At 35.8% G+C, this 17,267-nt stretch overlaps 1 protein-coding gene across 3 annotated transcripts; it reads left to right on the forward strand.

Annotated features, from left to right (window-relative positions):
* Nucleotides 1–5,467: 5,467 nt before the first annotated feature.
* On the forward strand, nucleotides 5,468–16,714 carry LOC105262511 (zinc finger protein rotund). 3 transcript variants are annotated; one of them, XM_059120711.1, is made up of 6 exons: nucleotides 5,468–5,585; nucleotides 6,299–6,834; nucleotides 6,914–7,030; nucleotides 9,731–9,769; nucleotides 10,204–12,913; nucleotides 15,364–16,714. In XM_059120711.1, exons 2-6 carry the CDS (start codon nucleotides 6,487–6,489, stop codon nucleotides 15,912–15,914), a joined length of 3,765 nt encoding a protein of 1,254 aa, XP_058976694.1. In that variant the 5' UTR covers nucleotides 5,468–5,585; nucleotides 6,299–6,486; the 3' UTR covers nucleotides 15,915–16,714. The 3 variants fall into 3 exon arrangements, with proteins under 3 accessions (XP_058976694.1, XP_058976693.1, XP_058976695.1); XM_059120710.1 differs by lacking the exon at nucleotides 5,468–5,585 and adding an exon at nucleotides 5,909–6,208; XM_059120712.1 differs by lacking the exons at nucleotides 5,468–5,585; nucleotides 9,731–9,769 and adding an exon at nucleotides 5,910–6,208.
* The last annotated feature ends 553 nt before the right edge of the window (nucleotides 16,715–17,267 follow it).

Genomic DNA, 17,267 nt, shown 5'->3' on the forward strand with positions numbered 1-17,267 from the left:
CGTTTCTATTTTTTCTCAATAGTATTTATTTACGAGTAAACACTTTGAAATGCATTTATTTTATGTCAATTACACACACACGGATACATACTAACATAGACATGTTATTTGTAGTTTCGTTTTCATTTTTCATATATACTAAGTAGCCAGCCAGCCAGCCAGCCAGCCGGGCCGAGTGCAAGCAATACTTCCTTGTTCTAATATAAATTAAGAAATTAAAAAAAAAAATGCAATTATAGATGATTTAAGGGTGGTCGGATTGTTGCCGGTATATGTATGTAGAACTTACAACATATATAGAGAAGTGATTTCAAAAATGGAAGGGATGGATAGGAAAAATTTACAAAAAATTAAATTTTTTATAAAAAAGCCGTTTTAAAATAAGAAGCCTTACAAAGGGAAATTTCAAGCAGGAGCGAGTCGGTAGTACACCCACACAAAACAAAAGAGTGAAGAGTAGGCTCCGTATAAAACTCCTTTCTTCGAGCAATCCTGCTCGTGAGCCAGTTTCACTCCAGAGTGAAAATGAAGAACTCTGTGTTCTGATAAAAAAAAATAGAAAAATATAACCTTCCCTCTAAAATAAATACCCTCAAGGGGAATATTTTTTAGTTTCTTTATTTGTTTTCTTTTTTAATTTTTTTGGTCTGGAATAAATTTTAGATCATATGGAGCCATAATGTTGAAAATTTCCCCTTGAGTAAAAAATTTCCCTTGAAGGGAAATTTTTGTTTTCACATATTTTTGAAAAATTCTTTCATTTTTATGTTCTAGAAGAAAATCTGAGACTGTTGAAGTAAAAAAAATCAAAATTTCCCAAAAAGGGAAATTTTTATTTTTAATGGAAATGAATATTTTTCATCAAATTATAATGAAATACAAAGAAATTTGACAATTTGGAGCATAAATAAAAATATCCCATAAAGGGAAATTTTTGTTTTGGCAAATTTTTCAAGAGAAATTTTCCTTTCTTTAAAAAAAACGCATAGAGAGACATTTTTGTCTCAGCAATTAAAAACTCTTAATTCTAAAAGGTTCAGGAAAATTTTCCGAAAATTTCAAAATTAAAATCCTCATTCAGGAAAAAATCCTTTAAGAGGGAAATTTTTGTTTTTTAATTTTCTTTAATTTTTATATGTTGAAGGAAATTTTATCTCTGCTCCCGAAGTATATCTGAGACTTTTGAAAATGGATTCCTTAAAAAGGGAATTTTTTTTTAACACCTTTTTTATAAATGAGTTAGAAGGAATGTGAGACCGTATGGTGTCTTAAGATAAAAATGTATCCCCCTTTTCAGAAATTTCCCTTGAGGGGGAATTTTTGCTTTTACCTATTTTTTTTTTAATTCTTTCGTTTCTGAAAATCTAAGTAATTTGGGGTCAAAAAATAGAAGTTTCCCAAAAAGGACATTTTTAAGGAAATTTTTTATTTTAATGGAAAACCACATTTTTTCAATGAAATTAAATATATTTTCAAAATTTCCCATTCAGGAAAAAATTTCCTTAAAATTAAATTTTTTTTAAATTTTTATTTATTTCTGTGGCCTAGAAAAAATTTTGGGTCATATGGAGTCTTAAAAATAAATATTTCCTATTTCCGACTCATTATACCCCCTAAATTTTTCCTTTTCTCTTCATTACAAAAATAACGAAATATTTTAATACATTGTATACCGAAAATAAAAACAAGAAACCAAAACAAATTAAAAAAAACTAAATGGCGCCATTTCAAAAAAAAAAAAAAAAGTGTCACTGCAATTCCCCCAGGTAACCCTCCTTCTTTATTCCACCAATAAATAAAAACACTAATTTATGATTGAAAACTCAATATTTCGCCAGGGTATGCTTATCTTATCTTTCTAGGATTTTTCAAAATTGATATAGTGTTTCCTGTTTTTAGTGTTATTGTTGTGACCTACACCACCAATAAGAATAGTGCAACAACAAGAGCTAATGGCGGTGGTCGTTTGATTCTACTGGTCACAACCAATACACCCACTGATGGTGGTGGTGATGATGATGATGATCATTATCATCCCCATCTTCATTATTGTGATTTCTGTGTCATTATCAATTGAGGCGCTTGGCTAGCCGAAACTAACACCAATACCATCACTTAGAATAGAAGCTTCAGCAGTGAGCGTTGATATGACTGACGAACAGTGTGGTGTCGTTAGCTTTTTTTCTGATTTGTTTTATTTTTTTTTTTTTTGCATTTTCTATTTTTTTTTTTGCTGTTGCATTATGTAGTTAAACGGTTTTCGCGGTTTCGCAGTTTTCCGCATGTTTCGGCACTTAGAATGTTTTTGCAAGTGGCTAGCGGACGGTTATGTTACGTTATTAAACAGTATAAACGGTCGGTGCGTTTAGAACGTCGTCAATAGCAAATGAAAAGCTAGTTGCGCATTGCTGCAGTGAAAGAAAAGAAAGCGATTTTAATTGAAAGACCAACAACCAGGCCCCTTAAGAAAAAAAATAAATAAATAGCGAAAAAAAGGGAAAGTTGAAAGAAAAAAGATTCATTTAAAAATTTTATAAAAAAAGTATCAATTAAAATAATAAATATGCAGACTCTAAAAGAGATTTTATTTAAAACGTTCTCGTTAAACCAAGGGATTTTATGTTAATTCAAAAGGACATTCAAGTGATCCTTAATGTGTTCAAAATAAGAGTTTTTTGTATTAAAAAAAATAAAAAAATATATATATTTTTAATTCTATATTTTAAGAGAAAATAAAAATTGTGTTCATTTTTTTCATGTAAGTTTTTTTTATTAATTTTTTAATTAAAAATATCCTTATAAATTCCTCCATATTTATAATGCGTTAATTTATGCTCTTCCCCACAAATTATTACAAAATTCTCTCTCTCATTCTCTCTTCACAACACGGAAGAGGAAGCCCAAAAATAAAAGCTTTATTATTTGTGCAAAATTGTGCATCACATTGAGGGGGGTTTGAGAACATCTCCCACAAAAATTGCACTCACCGTTTATTTGATTTTCTAAGTTTCTCTCTCGCCACGCACACACACACAGGAGAACAGTGAATGCGGACCAGAGGTGGATAATAGTAATTGAGTCAAATAGGATTTAAAAAGGGAATCTTTAAAATAAAATATCTTGGCTTCCGGGAAAAAATAAAACATTTTGAAAAAAAAATATTTGGCAATGGTATGAGCACCAGAAGCTGTTGTTTTTACAATTTTATTAAAAAATTAACAGAAGTGTCAATTTATTTTATTTTTTTAAATATATTTTAAAATATATTTTGGGGGATCCCTTACTCCGGACTAAATTAAAAAAAAAAAAAAAACTTTTATTTTCCAAACGGGTTTCTGTTGGCGCCCAAGCTCAATTCTTTTTAAAAATTTTTTTTCTTTTTTTACATCAGAAAAGGCTTCTAGTTTCGAAATTCATTGAAGGAGGATAAACATGGTTTAAAAAAATTGAATATTTTTCTTTTATTTATACAGGCTTCCTCCCTAGAGCAAAAAAACATTGGCGCCCAAGTAATTTTTTTTCAAAAGGAAATTTAGTTTTTTTTTTAATTTGAGGTAAATTTAGGAATCGTTCTGTTTTTCTTGTTAAAGATTTGCCAAAGATTCAGGTTAAAAATATAAACTAGCATAATTTATTTTTGGCGCCCAAGCAGGGTGTATCCATATAAATTAGAAAAATTTCAAAACTGAATTTTCATTGAAAAATATATGTTTTCGAAAGAAATTTGATAAAAAATGATATCAACGTATATCAGAGTCTAAAAATGTTATCCACAAAGTTTGGACAGTAAAAAAGTGTTATCCGCATATTTCGGATAAAGTAAAAAAAATTTATCCAAATACTTTGGATGCAGTAAATATGTTATCCATGTGATATGGATAAATCAATAATGTTATCCACGTGATTTTAAAAAGGAAAACATTTTATCCGTGTATTTTGGATAAAGTAAAATGTTAACCATGCAATCCCGATAATTCTAAAATGTTATCCGCGAACTTCGGATAAAATAAATATGTTATCCTTGCGATTTAGAAAAGATAAAAATGTTATCTGCGTGCTTTGGATAAAAGAAAAATGTCAGCCACGCGGTTTGGATAAATCAAAGATGTTATCCGCATGCTTCGGATAAAAGAAAAATGCCAACCATGCGGTTTAGATCAGCCCAAAATGTTATCCGCTTGCTTCGGATAATAGAAAAAAAACCAACCATGCGGTTTGGATAAGAAAAAAATGTAATCCATCTACTTCGGATAAAAGAAAAATGTCAACTTCCAATTTTGGATTGGCAAAAATGTCACCCATGACCTTTGGAAAAACTAAATTTGTTTATACACGCGATTTGGATAGGTTAAAAAATTTTACCCACATTCTTCGATTAGAAAATAAGTGTTATCCATTAGTTGGGATAAGGAGACACTTCGGATAAAATAAATATGTTATCCAAGGGATTTCAGATAATTCATTTAAATGCTTCGACAAAATATGACTTTTTTAACATTTCTTAAAAAATTAAAGGAAATCATTTTTATGATTCCTTTTGTCTTTATGGAAAGCTTTTAGAATAAAATATATAAATTTTCCTTAAAAATCGATTATTAAATTTAATATTTTGTGAATAAAAAACTAAAAATATCTATACTCCCATCCCTGCCTTTCGTCGATTTGTGTGCTGGAAATTATGAATTTTCCTTAAAAATCCATTATTAAATTTAATATTTTGTGATTTTTTTTTTTTTTTTTTTTTTTGAAAGCAAAAAAATAATTCTATGCTCCCATCCCTGCCTTTCGCCCATTTGTGTGCTGGAAATTGTGAATTTTCCTTAAAAATCCATTTTAAAATTTAATATTTTGTGAATAAAAAGCCAAAAAATAATTTTATACTCCCATCCCTGCCATTCGCCCAGTTGTGTGCTGCAATGCATTTCACATTTTTTATTTACATTTCATGCGTCTATGAGTGCGTCTCCGTATGTGTGTGTGTGCTCACAACTTGAGTGTAAATGAGTTAATGCACTCATCAACTGTCAAACTCACGTACACACACATGCACGATAACCACCCTCTTTAACCAGCCGCACACTAGTTCACATGCAACGATGTGGGTCAGTAGGTAGTGTGGACGATTTCTGGCTTAGTTTGGGATGGAGGAGGAGAAGGGGCATCTATATTTGTATTTTTTTTTTTGTATTGCGAATAATTTTTCAATTTCCGCGTCTACTCCTGTAGTGGTGCCCCTAGAACTTTTAGTTAGAGTAAAAGTTTTCAATATTTTTATTTATTGCAACTACACACTAATACCGAAAAAAGAAACAGAAACGGCACACACATGAAACAGGCAAACAATGTCTAGGTTCAGTTATAATTGGGGGAATTATATGGCCGAAGTGCAGTTTGGCATGCAGTCGCGTAAGGGTGTCAGGAAGAAGAAAAAAAGAGAAAAATGCATTTAATTTTAGACGAAACCACATGGCCCTAAAACCAAAAAACAAGTGATAAAAAGTTACAAAATTTTAAAGAAAAATCTACCTCGTTTTATAAAAATCGAAAATATAAAAAAATAAAATATTTTTTTAACTATAAAATAGGTGAGTTATTTGGCCAAGGAATATTTTCTGGATGGGAAAAGCTTTTCTAGAACAAAAAAAAAATGTACTCAAAATTCCCACACACACACACACACACGCACCTAAAACACAAAAGAAAGAAAGCTAAAAGTGAGTCTTATTAATTATAGTATCATCCACACACACACAAGCACATGGACAGAAATTACGCACCAACACTTTCAAGTGCAATGAAATCAAAATTATACCCCTCAGCATTCCCCTCCTCAACAGGGGGAATGTAAATGGGGAAAGAGGAACGGCTTGGTTGGATAGGGTGGCTAGGGTAGGGTTAGGGGGTTGGTTTGGCTAATCAGACAGCAAACGACGGCCAAGACCGAGACCGAGAACGAACGACAAACAAATGAACTAAAGTAAAAGTGAATTTCTATAAAAATGCAAATGCATTCAAGTGTGGGAAGAAAAACGAAAGACCGCAAATCGCAGGCCAATGCCACGGCCAGGGATGGGTATGGAGAGCTGGGGATGAGGCAAATGCAATTCAAACACTCACACACCAACACGAATAAATAGTTTAACAATGGAAACAAAAAAAAAACTGTAAAACAAGCAACAAGCAGAAATGCAAAAGGGTACTGGCCAAGGTAGCTGGATAACCTTGAACTTTAGTTTTACATGAAATGAGACTCTACAAAGGAATTTAAATTAAATTTTCCATCTCTTTTTCTTTGCAGATTAACAAAACATTTATAAACCACAAATAATTATCCAAACGGCCCCCAAATTTTGATAACAACAAAGCAAGCTACAAAAACCCATATTTTTTTGGATAAAACCCCTCCAAAAAAAGGATAACGCTCAAATCTCCCACATTTTTACACAAAACCCCCCAAAAACACACAACCCCCAACACACACACAAAATGAATATGCAAACAGAGACAACAACAAATCGCAGCCTTAACACCACCACCAGCAACAACAACAATGCTGCCACAAATTCCAACAAACACAATGAACAAATAGCCAGTAGTTCAACTGGTGGGGCCACAAATCGGGCCATGGCTCCAGAACCGGCACGCAGTCCCTCGCCGGATGGCACGCGGGATTATGATGTAACACGCATGAGAGAAGAAGACTTTGAACGTTTGGCCGTCTACATTGTACCCGATGTTCAGTGTGAGCGAGGCCTGGCCAATCGGGCCGACAAGACCCTGCCACGCAGTTTAACACTCAAACCCTCGCTGGTGTTTTCATCAGCCAATGTAAAGGTAAAAAGCGCATCCGAAAGAATCTCTTCAGCACCATTTTTAATTATATTCTCTCGTTTTTTTTTTGTTTTTTTAATAGACTGAAGGTGTTTGGAGCACCGGCGTTATACCCAGAGGCACCCGTTTTGGTCCCTTTGAGGGTGTGCCCACACCACACTATCCCAATGATCCCAATACGGCCCGCTACTTTTGGAGGGTAAGTTTCAGATACTTTTTTTTTAAGTCTTTATCACTATATTCTCTCGCTCTCCCACACTCTCGCTCTCTTGAAGTCATAAACTCACCAAATATTGAAGCTTTTGAAGCAATTCTTCTTGAACAAAAAGAAAACTATAATAAATAAAATTAAAGGGATTTTGATAAATTCTCTCCCTCTCTCTCTCTCTCTTACGAAAGATGAGAAAATCCAGTGAGAGAATACCAAAAAGGGATCAAAGAGAGAGTCTCATCACAGAGAAAACTTGGTTTTGCTTGGAAATTGCAAACACAAAACCATTAAAAATGAATAATTATATTTTATATTTTTTTATCCGTAAAAAAAAAATTATCCATGGATTTTGGACAACAGAAAGGGGATATTTCTGTTTTGGTCTTTTGTATAGCGCAAAGTATTCGATTCAGTTCAGATGCCCAAAATAAGTTATCCACTAGATTGGGACAAGATGTGACTATTATCCACTTGCTTCGGATAAAGTAAATATCTTATCCACACGGTTTGGATAAATATATCCCTGCCTTGGATAATATGAAAATGTTATCCGCATGATTTGGATAAGCTAAATTATTATATACACGCATTGGATAAAGCTAAATTATTATCCGCTCGATATGGATAAGCTAAAAATGTCATATAAATGCTTTGGATAATGAGAAAGTGTTATCCACATGCTTCGGATAAAGTCAATATATTATCCACATACTTCGGATAAGGTCAATATGTTATTTACATGCTTCGGATAAAGTCAGTATGTTATCTACATGCTTCGGATAAGGCGATAATCTATGCCAGGCAATTTGGATAAAATGAAAATCTTATCCGCTCGGTTTGGATAAACTGAAAATATTATCCACTTGCTTCGGATAACGTGAAAACTTTATCCACGTCCTTCGAATAAAGTTAATATGTTATCCACACACTTCGGATAATGATGGAATGAAAGTCTTGCAACATGGATAATATAAAAAATGTTATCCGCGCTGTTTGGATAAACTGAAAATGTTGTTCACTTGCTTCGGATAAGGTAAAAATGTTATCCGCGTTCTACGGATAAAGAAAAATGTTATCCTCACGATTTGGATAAGTCGAGCATTTGGATGACCTAAAATTCGATTCACACTTTTCGGATAAAGTCAATATGTTATCCACAAGCTTTGGATAAATTCAGTACGTTATCCATACGTTTCGGATATAACAAGAATTTGAGTTTTGCCATTTGGATTACATAAAAATGTTATTCGCGTGATTTGGATAAGCTAAAAATGTTACAGCCGTGATCTGGATAAGACTTAGAATTTATCCGCGTTGTATAAATATGTTCAAATTGTTATCCACGTCTTTCGGATAAAATCAAAACATTATCCGCTCGCTTTGGATAAGCTAAAAACGACATGGATAAATAAAAAAAATATTATCCACTCTATCTGCATAAGACATAGAACTTATCCGCGTTGTTTAGATATCTTGAAATTGTTATCCATGACCTTTGGATAGGGTCAACATTTTATCCGCACGATTTCGATAAGTGAATATATTATTCAAGGCCTTGGGATAAAGTCAAAATTTTATCCATTCAATTTGTATGCGATCAAAATGTTATCCTTACGACAAGGATAAATAAAAATTGTTATCCACGCCATCTGAATAAGGCATGCAACTTATCCGCGTTATTTAGATATCTTGAAATTGGTATCCATGTCCTTTGGATAGGGTCAACATTTTATCCGCGCGATTTGGATAGGTAAAAAATGTTATCCAGGACCTTCGGATAAAGTCAAAACATTATCCGATCGATATATATGCGATCAAAATGTTATCCACACGATATGGATAAATTAGAAATTTTATCCCCGCTTTTTGGATAAGCTGTAAAGCTTATCCGCGTAATTTTGACATGTTAAAATTGTTATCCATGTCCTTCGGATGAGGTCTAAATATTATCCGCGTGATTTGGATAAGTAAAAAATATTATTCAGATCCTTCGGATAAAGTCAAATCGATATCCATTGGGTTAAAATCTTATCTGAACGGTTTGGATATGTAAAAATTGCATCCAGGTACTTCGGAATAAGATTAAACTTCATCTATTTGATACATATGAGGTCAAAATGTTATTCTCATGATATGGATAAAGGAACAATTTTATTCACATTATTTGGATAATATAAATATGATCGGCGTTGTTTGAATAGGGTAGGATAACAAAAATATCTTATCCACGTACAAAAATTACTTATAGCCGTATTTCGAATAACAAAATACATCTTATCGGCGGGCTTAGGATAACCAAAATATTTTATCCGTGTACCTCGGATAATAAAAATTTGTTGATATCGTAACCCAAATTTTTGTATCCACAACTTCAGATAACCAAAATTCCATATCCAAACGAACTTAAGTTAATGAGAATACTTTAGGTCCATACCTCGCATAAAGAGAACTTTTTATTCGCTCTAAATTTTCAACAAACCTAATAACTTTTATCATCATCACCACTATATTGGACTCTCTCTCAGTCATTAATCAAAATTAAACTAACCTCAAAAATTGTGTTTTTTTTTTATTTTTATGTTTTCGCCCTAACCTAAAATTAATCCTCCCAAAAAAAACCCAAATCTTACCCACCAACATCATCATCACAATCATCACCCCATTCGACTCTATTATTAACATGGTCAGGTGCAGGGAACACGCCATATAACCTATGGGAATATAAAGGTATTTTTTTGTTTGCTATTCTCTCTTTTAAATTATCATGCTCTCTCCTCTATCTCTGTCTGTCTGCCTCTCTCTCTCTCTCTATCTGTAACTTTCATTTCATACTATTTGTTGTCTAACTCTTGATGTTGAATTTTTGTTGTTGTCGTTGTTATTGTAATGCTCGTATATTGTGTAATGATTGTCAGATAATTTTTGCGTAGACCTCCTAAATTCAAGCGGCTGGGTTCGGTCCCTAAATGCCAGGCCTGATTTAATATGGAGAGTCTCTCTGTTAGTTAGTTAGACGTTTTAGTGCCACAATGCTCTTGAACTCTTTAATTGTATGTCTCTATAATTTCTCTTTGCAAGAAAAATGAGTAGCTCTCTTTTCGCTCTCTCTTTTGTAATACTAATGCTCAATATTCTCTATTTTTTCTCTTTCCTCTCTTTAGATCTTCAAAGATGATGATTTTTATTATTTGGACGGCTCCGATCGTTCCCAGGCCAATTGGATGCGTTATGTGGCCTCAGCCTATAGTCTGGACACCATGAACTTGGTGGCCTGCCAACATCAGGAAAACATCTACTTCTATACCACCCGCGATATAATGCCCAATGAGGAGTTGATGGTGTGGTATTGCAAGGATTTTGCCAAACGTTTGGGTTATGATGTTGACCCCGAACGTACTTTGCTGGGACCGGACGATGATGAGCCAGAGCAGGAAGTCGAAGAAGATCCTGAAACGGAGTATGCCAACGGCTGTCACAAAAAGTCACGCTCCTGTACCCCATCGTATAGTATGCCTGCTCCTGAAATTCCTCCAGAGATTGCCTATAACCATATAAGCTATGTTATGGGTTTGCATTTGCCACCACCGGTTGCCAGCACAACCGGCAACCTACCAAATGCCAGACGTTCACGATCACCCACCCTGAGTCCCTCCCCGCCAGCCAATAATCATCAACAACAACACCAAGCTCAAAACACAACACACCCGCACATACAACACAGCCAAGGATCATCGAACACAACGGCGGCGGCGCGTTCTCTCATCCGCCACACCCATCATCAAAATGTGTTGCATTTAAAACAAGAACCTGCCACAGTAATTGTCCAGGACCACTGTGACCCCAAGGAGCCTTTGCTGGGCGGTTCTCCCCTCTCCCAAAAGGAGGCACCCTATGAACACCAGCTAACACCCAATGATGGCAGTGTGCGTTCCGTGCGCTCCGATGAGGGTTATCACAGCAATGAGTATCACGAGGATCGTCTAACGCCCTCTGGCGGCGATGACAGCGACAGTGAGAGTGAGCACAACTATGTTTTGGATTGTTCCAAGAAGGCAATAGCTCCCAAAGAAACGGTAATTGCCCACTCGCAAAAGGCCTGTGCTGCCAGTACCACAAACAGCTCCAGTAATGGTGTCAGTGCCACCACGGCTGCGGCCATTGTGGCTGCTGCCACCGTGGAGTGCGGCAAAAATGAATTCCGCCAACTAAAAGTTAAAATGCCACTGAAATACGAGTTTAAGAATAGCATCAAGACTGAGGCATCGAATGCCACCACCACCTCTAGCAGCAGCGGCACCACGACCACCACAAATGAACTGCAGGCGGCCACCTCCAGTGAGGATGAAACCCAGCGACCAACTTGCACCTCATCCACACAAATTGATGAGCTAATGGATGCCAGCACCGATTCCTGTAGACCCAGCAATCGGCTAATGGACTCACCAGCCACAACGACCAGCAGCAACAACACCACCACTCAGCCAGCTTCCAGTACCGTCATTGTCCTGGAAAACAGCCAAAAACGCACAATTGTCCCGCTGATCAAACCCTACTATGAGGCCGAATCCAGCTCACCACCACCCCCAGGGGTGGGGGGTCAAGGTTACATACGTTACACACCACCCTCCAGTATTTTGGAGACCATACTGACGGGACAACATCAACATCGCTTGGAAACGGCGGCGGCAGCGGCCGCTGCTGCAGCAGCTGCTGTGGCCTGTCACCAGGCCAACTCGGCCACACCACCTCCCTCATCGCCCACTGAAATGGCCTATTCCTATAAGAAATCCCATCGTTATGGCAATGCTGTTAGCCCCGACTCCTCATCGAATAATATGGCCGTTGGCAATGGTGGTGGGGATCACTCCGGACATGAGGTCGACGCCGATCTACATTTGAATTCCAAAAAGGAACTCTGCTCATCACCACTCTCCAATGGACACCCTGCACATCATGTGCTCTTCTCACCCCACGGGGTCCATGCCGCTGCCTATGTCAATGATGGCCAGCACACACCACCCTATTCCACATACTCCTCATATTCCAACAGCAGCTTGAACGGCCAAACGGTTAGTGTTCTGCATGCACCCACCTCCACGTTCCATTCGCCACCACACAGTGCTCAATCGCCCTTCGACAGGCAATCACATTCCTCCAGCGGTTCCCAGCAAAATCTCCACATGCTACAGGGTAGCAGTCAAATGCTCAATCATCCGCTCATGCAACCCCTTACCCCGCTGCAAAGACTTTCGCCCCTAAGGATTTCACCGCCCAGCTGCCTAAGTCCCGACGGAAATTCATGTCCACGAAGTGGCAGTCCCCTTAGCCCCAATTCGTTGGCCTCGCGGGGTTATCGCTCCCTGCCCTATCCCCTCAAGAAGAAAGATGGTAAAATGCACTACGAATGCAATGTCTGCTGTAAAACCTTTGGCCAGCTAAGCAATCTGAAGGTACATTTACGCACCCACTCTGGCGAGCGGCCATTCAAGTGTAATGTCTGCACGAAGAGCTTCACCCAACTGGCCCATCTGCAGAAACACCACCTGGTCCACACCGGCGAAAAGCCGCACCAGTGTGACATCTGTAAGAAACGTTTCTCGTCGACATCGAATCTGAAGACCCATCTGCGCCTGCACAGTGGCCAGAAACCCTATGCCTGTGATCTGTGTCCCCAGAAGTTCACGCAATTTGTCCACCTGAAGCTGCACAAACGACTGCACACCAACGATCGGCCTTATGTGTGTCAGGGTTGTGATAAGAAATACATTAGTGCCTCTGGCCTGAGAACCCATTGGAAGACGACCAGCTGTAAGCCGAACAATCTGGAGGAGGAGTTGGCCATGGCTGCGGCAGCGACCACAGAATGTTTGGGTAAGCATCACATATTTGCATATTTTTACATGATTTCAAAATTTTGTAAAAAAGGAAATTTTGGGAATGTGTCAAAAATTCGGTATAATTTGTCGTAAACATGTCGAAAACATGTATAATTTGTCGTAAACGTGTCAAAAGCATGTATAAACTGCTGCAAACATGTAAACATTGTAGAAAACAAACATCTTATGAATTTTGACAATGTCGTAAACTTGTATAATTTGTCGTAAACGTGTCAAAAACCTGTATAATTGGTTGCAAACATGTCTAAAATATGTTGAAACTGCTGAAAATATGTTTCCATTGTAGAAAATTAATATCTAGTGGATTTTGACATTGTCGTAAACCTGTATAATTTGTCGTAAACATGTCAAAAACATGTATAACATGTCAAAAGGTTGTATAAACTATTGCAAACATGTATCCATTGCAGGAAACAAGCCCTAAAGGTTTTTTGACATTGTCGTAAACCTGTATAAATTGTCGTAAACCTGTATAAATTGTCGTAAACGTGTCAATAACTTGTATAATTGGTTGCAAACATGTCGAAAACATGTTGAAACTGCTGCAAACCTGTATCCCTCGTAGAAAACAAACATATAATGAATTTTGACAATGTCGTAAACCTGTATAATTTGTCGTAAACGTGTCAAAATCAAGTATAGTTGGTTGCAAACATGTACAAACTGTTGCAAACATGTATCTCTTGTAGAAAACAAACATCCTATGGATTTTGACATTGTCGTAAACCTGTATAATTTGTCGTAAACATGTCAAAAACTGGTATAATTGGTTGCAAACATGTCTAAAATATGTTGAAACTGCTGTAAATATGTTTGCATTGTAGAAAATTAATATCTAGTGGATTTTGACATTGTCGTAAACCTGTATAATTTGTCGTAAACATGTATAACATGTCAAAAGGATTATAAACTATTGCAAACATGTATCCATTGTAGGAAACAAGCTCTAAGGGTTTTTTGACATTGTCGTAAACCTGTATAATTTGTCGTAAACGTGTCAAAAACTTGTATAATTGGTTGCAAACATGTTGAAACTGCTGCAAACACGTATCCCTTGTAAAAAACAAACATGTAATAGATTTTGACAATGTCGTAAACCAGTATAATTTGTCGTAAACGTGTCAAAATCAAGTATAATTGGTTGCAAACATGTAAAAACTGTTGCAAACATGTATCGGTCGATGAATATTTAAATCTAATGGATTTTGATATTGTCGTAAACCTGTATAATTTGTCGTAAACATGTAAAAAGCAATTATTACTTGTTGCAAACATTAATTTATTAATAAAAACAAGGAATTCATGTCGTATACAATTTGTACACTTTGTCGTAAACATGTATAAAATTGTATAATTGTGTCAAAATCATGTATAAATTATTGCAAACAATTATGTATTGTTGTAAACATGTAATTTATGTTTATAGTATAAAACTCCTGTCAAATGGATTATGTACAACTTGTCGTAAACTTGTATAATTGTGTCGAAAACATATAAATGTTGTCGTAAACATCTTAAATGTTAGCATGCCATGTAATGGGAACCCTATTCATATCATGAGTATATAAATCTTGTTTGACTATCATGTATCAATTGTCAAAAACCTGTCGAAAGTGTATATTTCATGTCGTAAACAAGTTTTTACTGTCGAAAACTTAAAAATCGTCTGAAATTCACGAAACTCGCGTCAATTTAATTCAATAAAGCTTGTAGTAAACTTGTATAATAGTGTCTAAAACTCGTATAATTTGTCGTAAACCTGTAAAATGTTTCTCAAACATGTAAATCATACCTTTAACGTTTCTTAAGTATGAAATTCTTGCTTGACAAGCATGTATGAATTGTCGTAAACCTGCCAAAAATGATAATTCATGTCATAAACATGTATTGACTGTCGTAAATACGAAAATAGACACAAATATTTAAAACTTGTGTCAAATGAATTAAATACAACTTGTCGTAAACTTGTATAATTGAGTCTAAAACTCGTATAATTTGTCGTAAACCTGTAAAATGTTGCTAAAGAATGTAAATCAAACCTTTAACGTTTCTTATGTATGCAATTCTTGCTTGACAAGCATGTATCAATTGTCGTAAACCTGTCAAAAATGTATATCTCATGTCGTAAACTTGTATTGGCGGTCGTAAATGTCAAAATCCTCTCAAATATTCAAAACAGGCGTCAAATGAATTATGCACAGTCTGTCATAAACTTGTATAATTGCGTCTAAAACTTGTATAATTCGGTCTAAAGCATGTATAATTGGGTCTAAAACGTGTAAAATGGCTCCATAGCATTTAAAGCGGAACTTGAACGTTCAATGACGTGTCGCAAAAGTTGTAACTTATATTTTTTGATATTTTCGTAAATTTTAAATTCTATTTTTGATTTTTATTAATTTATTGTTTTTTCTCAATTTTCAGACAATGACCACCCCGAACCCGATTCCCGTGAGGCCTTTGAGCAAATGCAACAACACATGAATCCTCACCTTAGACATATGAACGGCTCCGCCGCTCAGGACCATTTGAATGCCCAACGTGTCTTAACGCATCCGCAGCAGCAGCAACAACAACATTTGGCCCATCTGCAGAGTCAACATGTCAGTATGATGCATCAACATTTGCCACCACCTCACAATGCCAGTATGCTACTGACCACCGCCAACCAGCAACAATCCCCAGCCCAAACTATGCATCAGGTGCATCAGCAACATTTACTGCAGCAACAACAACAGCAGCAGCAATCTCTCAAAGTTAAACCCCAAATCCATATGATGCCCGGTGGTGTGGTACATGATAGTGGTAATGGTCCCACTCATGCCCAGATGGCAGCTGCGGCGGCGGCCCATGCTGCAGCGGCAGCAGCAGCTGCTGCCCATGCCGCAGCCTCGGGACATTCACTGGGACCGGCCCAAGATAATCGCCCCTCCGTTATAGAATCCAGTCAACCCATGATTATAGAATGTACGTAAATGCGGCAAGGACGCGAAATGTCCCAAAGGTCTCTAAAGGCCCAGCCAGACATTATGGATAAGCAGCAGCATAGCCGTAAAATGGGGAGAACCACAAGGTTTCGGTATCGAAACCCCATTGCCCCAGCAAAAAAACCCAATGCCTAAACAGATTCCTCTATAGATAACCAAGTGCAATACACAAATCGGTATTATTAGAAAATAGAGAACTTCTTTTGGAAGAAAAGGAGAAGCTTTGGAAATTCTCTGATTTTCTAAATTAAGAAAACTCTTAACAAAGAATAGCTAAAACAAAAATTCTTGATAGACGATCTCAACAATTGGCAGCCAATTACAAAAAAAAAACAAGCAAGAAAAACCTACCCGCCCTTCAAAACACAACCAAACAAGACTAGAAAATTAAACAAAACCCCCCTCTGCCCCCACTCAAATTAAATTGATAACAAAGCCCCTGGCTTAAGCTCTTTTGTATATAATTAAAAAAAATAGTGTGTTAAACGCGCTTTTTCCCAACATTCCCTCCTCGCCGACCCCCTTTCTCAACCCTACCAAATCTTGTCTATTATTAATAACAATCAAAAACAACAAAACACATTTATATATAAACCATACTCCGATATTGTCTTATAACTACTATAAAGCAAAAGAGAAAGCGAAAAAAGTGCATTTAAACAAACAAAAAATTATAAACATTTGATAATATTTAATAAACAAAAAAACATCACCATAGCAAGATACAAAACTACATACATACATACACACATAGCATCATAAAAAAATATTCATAAAATAAAAAACAATTTGTAAATATCGTTATAACAACAAATATCAAATTACATAAAAGTTGCCTTATTTCATTAGATTTATTAATTATTAATTAATTAAATATACATAAACTATTATTAGTATGAACAACAACAACAAGAGAAATTATTATTGTAATTAAAACAAAAAGAAAAGAAAATTAAATTAATTAATTATTTTTTCTTCAACTTATCAGAAGGGGAGAATGAAGAAGAGGTCCTTTGACATAGGGAAAAAATATCACAAGTGATAAAAATATCACAAGTGATACTTTTTTCTGTATAGAGAAAAATATCACATCAGTGATATATTTTCTCCGTATAGAAAAAATATCACATCAGTGATATATTTTCTCCGTATAGAAAAAATATCACATCAGTGATATATTTCCTCCGTATAGAAAAAGTATCACATCAGTGATATATTTTCTCCGTATAGAAAAAATATCACATCAGTGATATATTTTCTCCGTATAGAAAAAATATCACATCAGTGATATATTTTCTACGTATAGAAAAATATCACATCAGTGATATATTTTCTCCGTAT

The sequence above is a fragment of the Musca domestica genome, unplaced genomic scaffold (genome assembly GCF_030504385.1).
Source record: "Musca domestica strain aabys unplaced genomic scaffold, Musca_domestica.polishedcontigs.V.1.1 171, whole genome shotgun sequence".
NCBI lineage: Eukaryota > Metazoa > Arthropoda > Insecta > Diptera > Muscidae > Musca > Musca domestica.

Bases quoted from the DNA above. Each gene is read 5' to 3' on its own strand.
- LOC105262511 (XM_059120711.1), top strand. From the start codon at position 6,487: ATGAATATGCAAACAGAGACAACAACAAATCGCAGCCTTAACACCACC. The intron at 9,770-10,203 runs GTATTTTTTTGT...TCCTCTCTTTAG, and splicing joins TAACCTATGGGAATATAAAG to ATCTTCAAAGATGATGATTT. The intron at 12,914-15,363 runs GTAAGCATCACA...CTCAATTTTCAG, and splicing joins AGCGACCACAGAATGTTTGG to ACAATGACCACCCCGAACCC.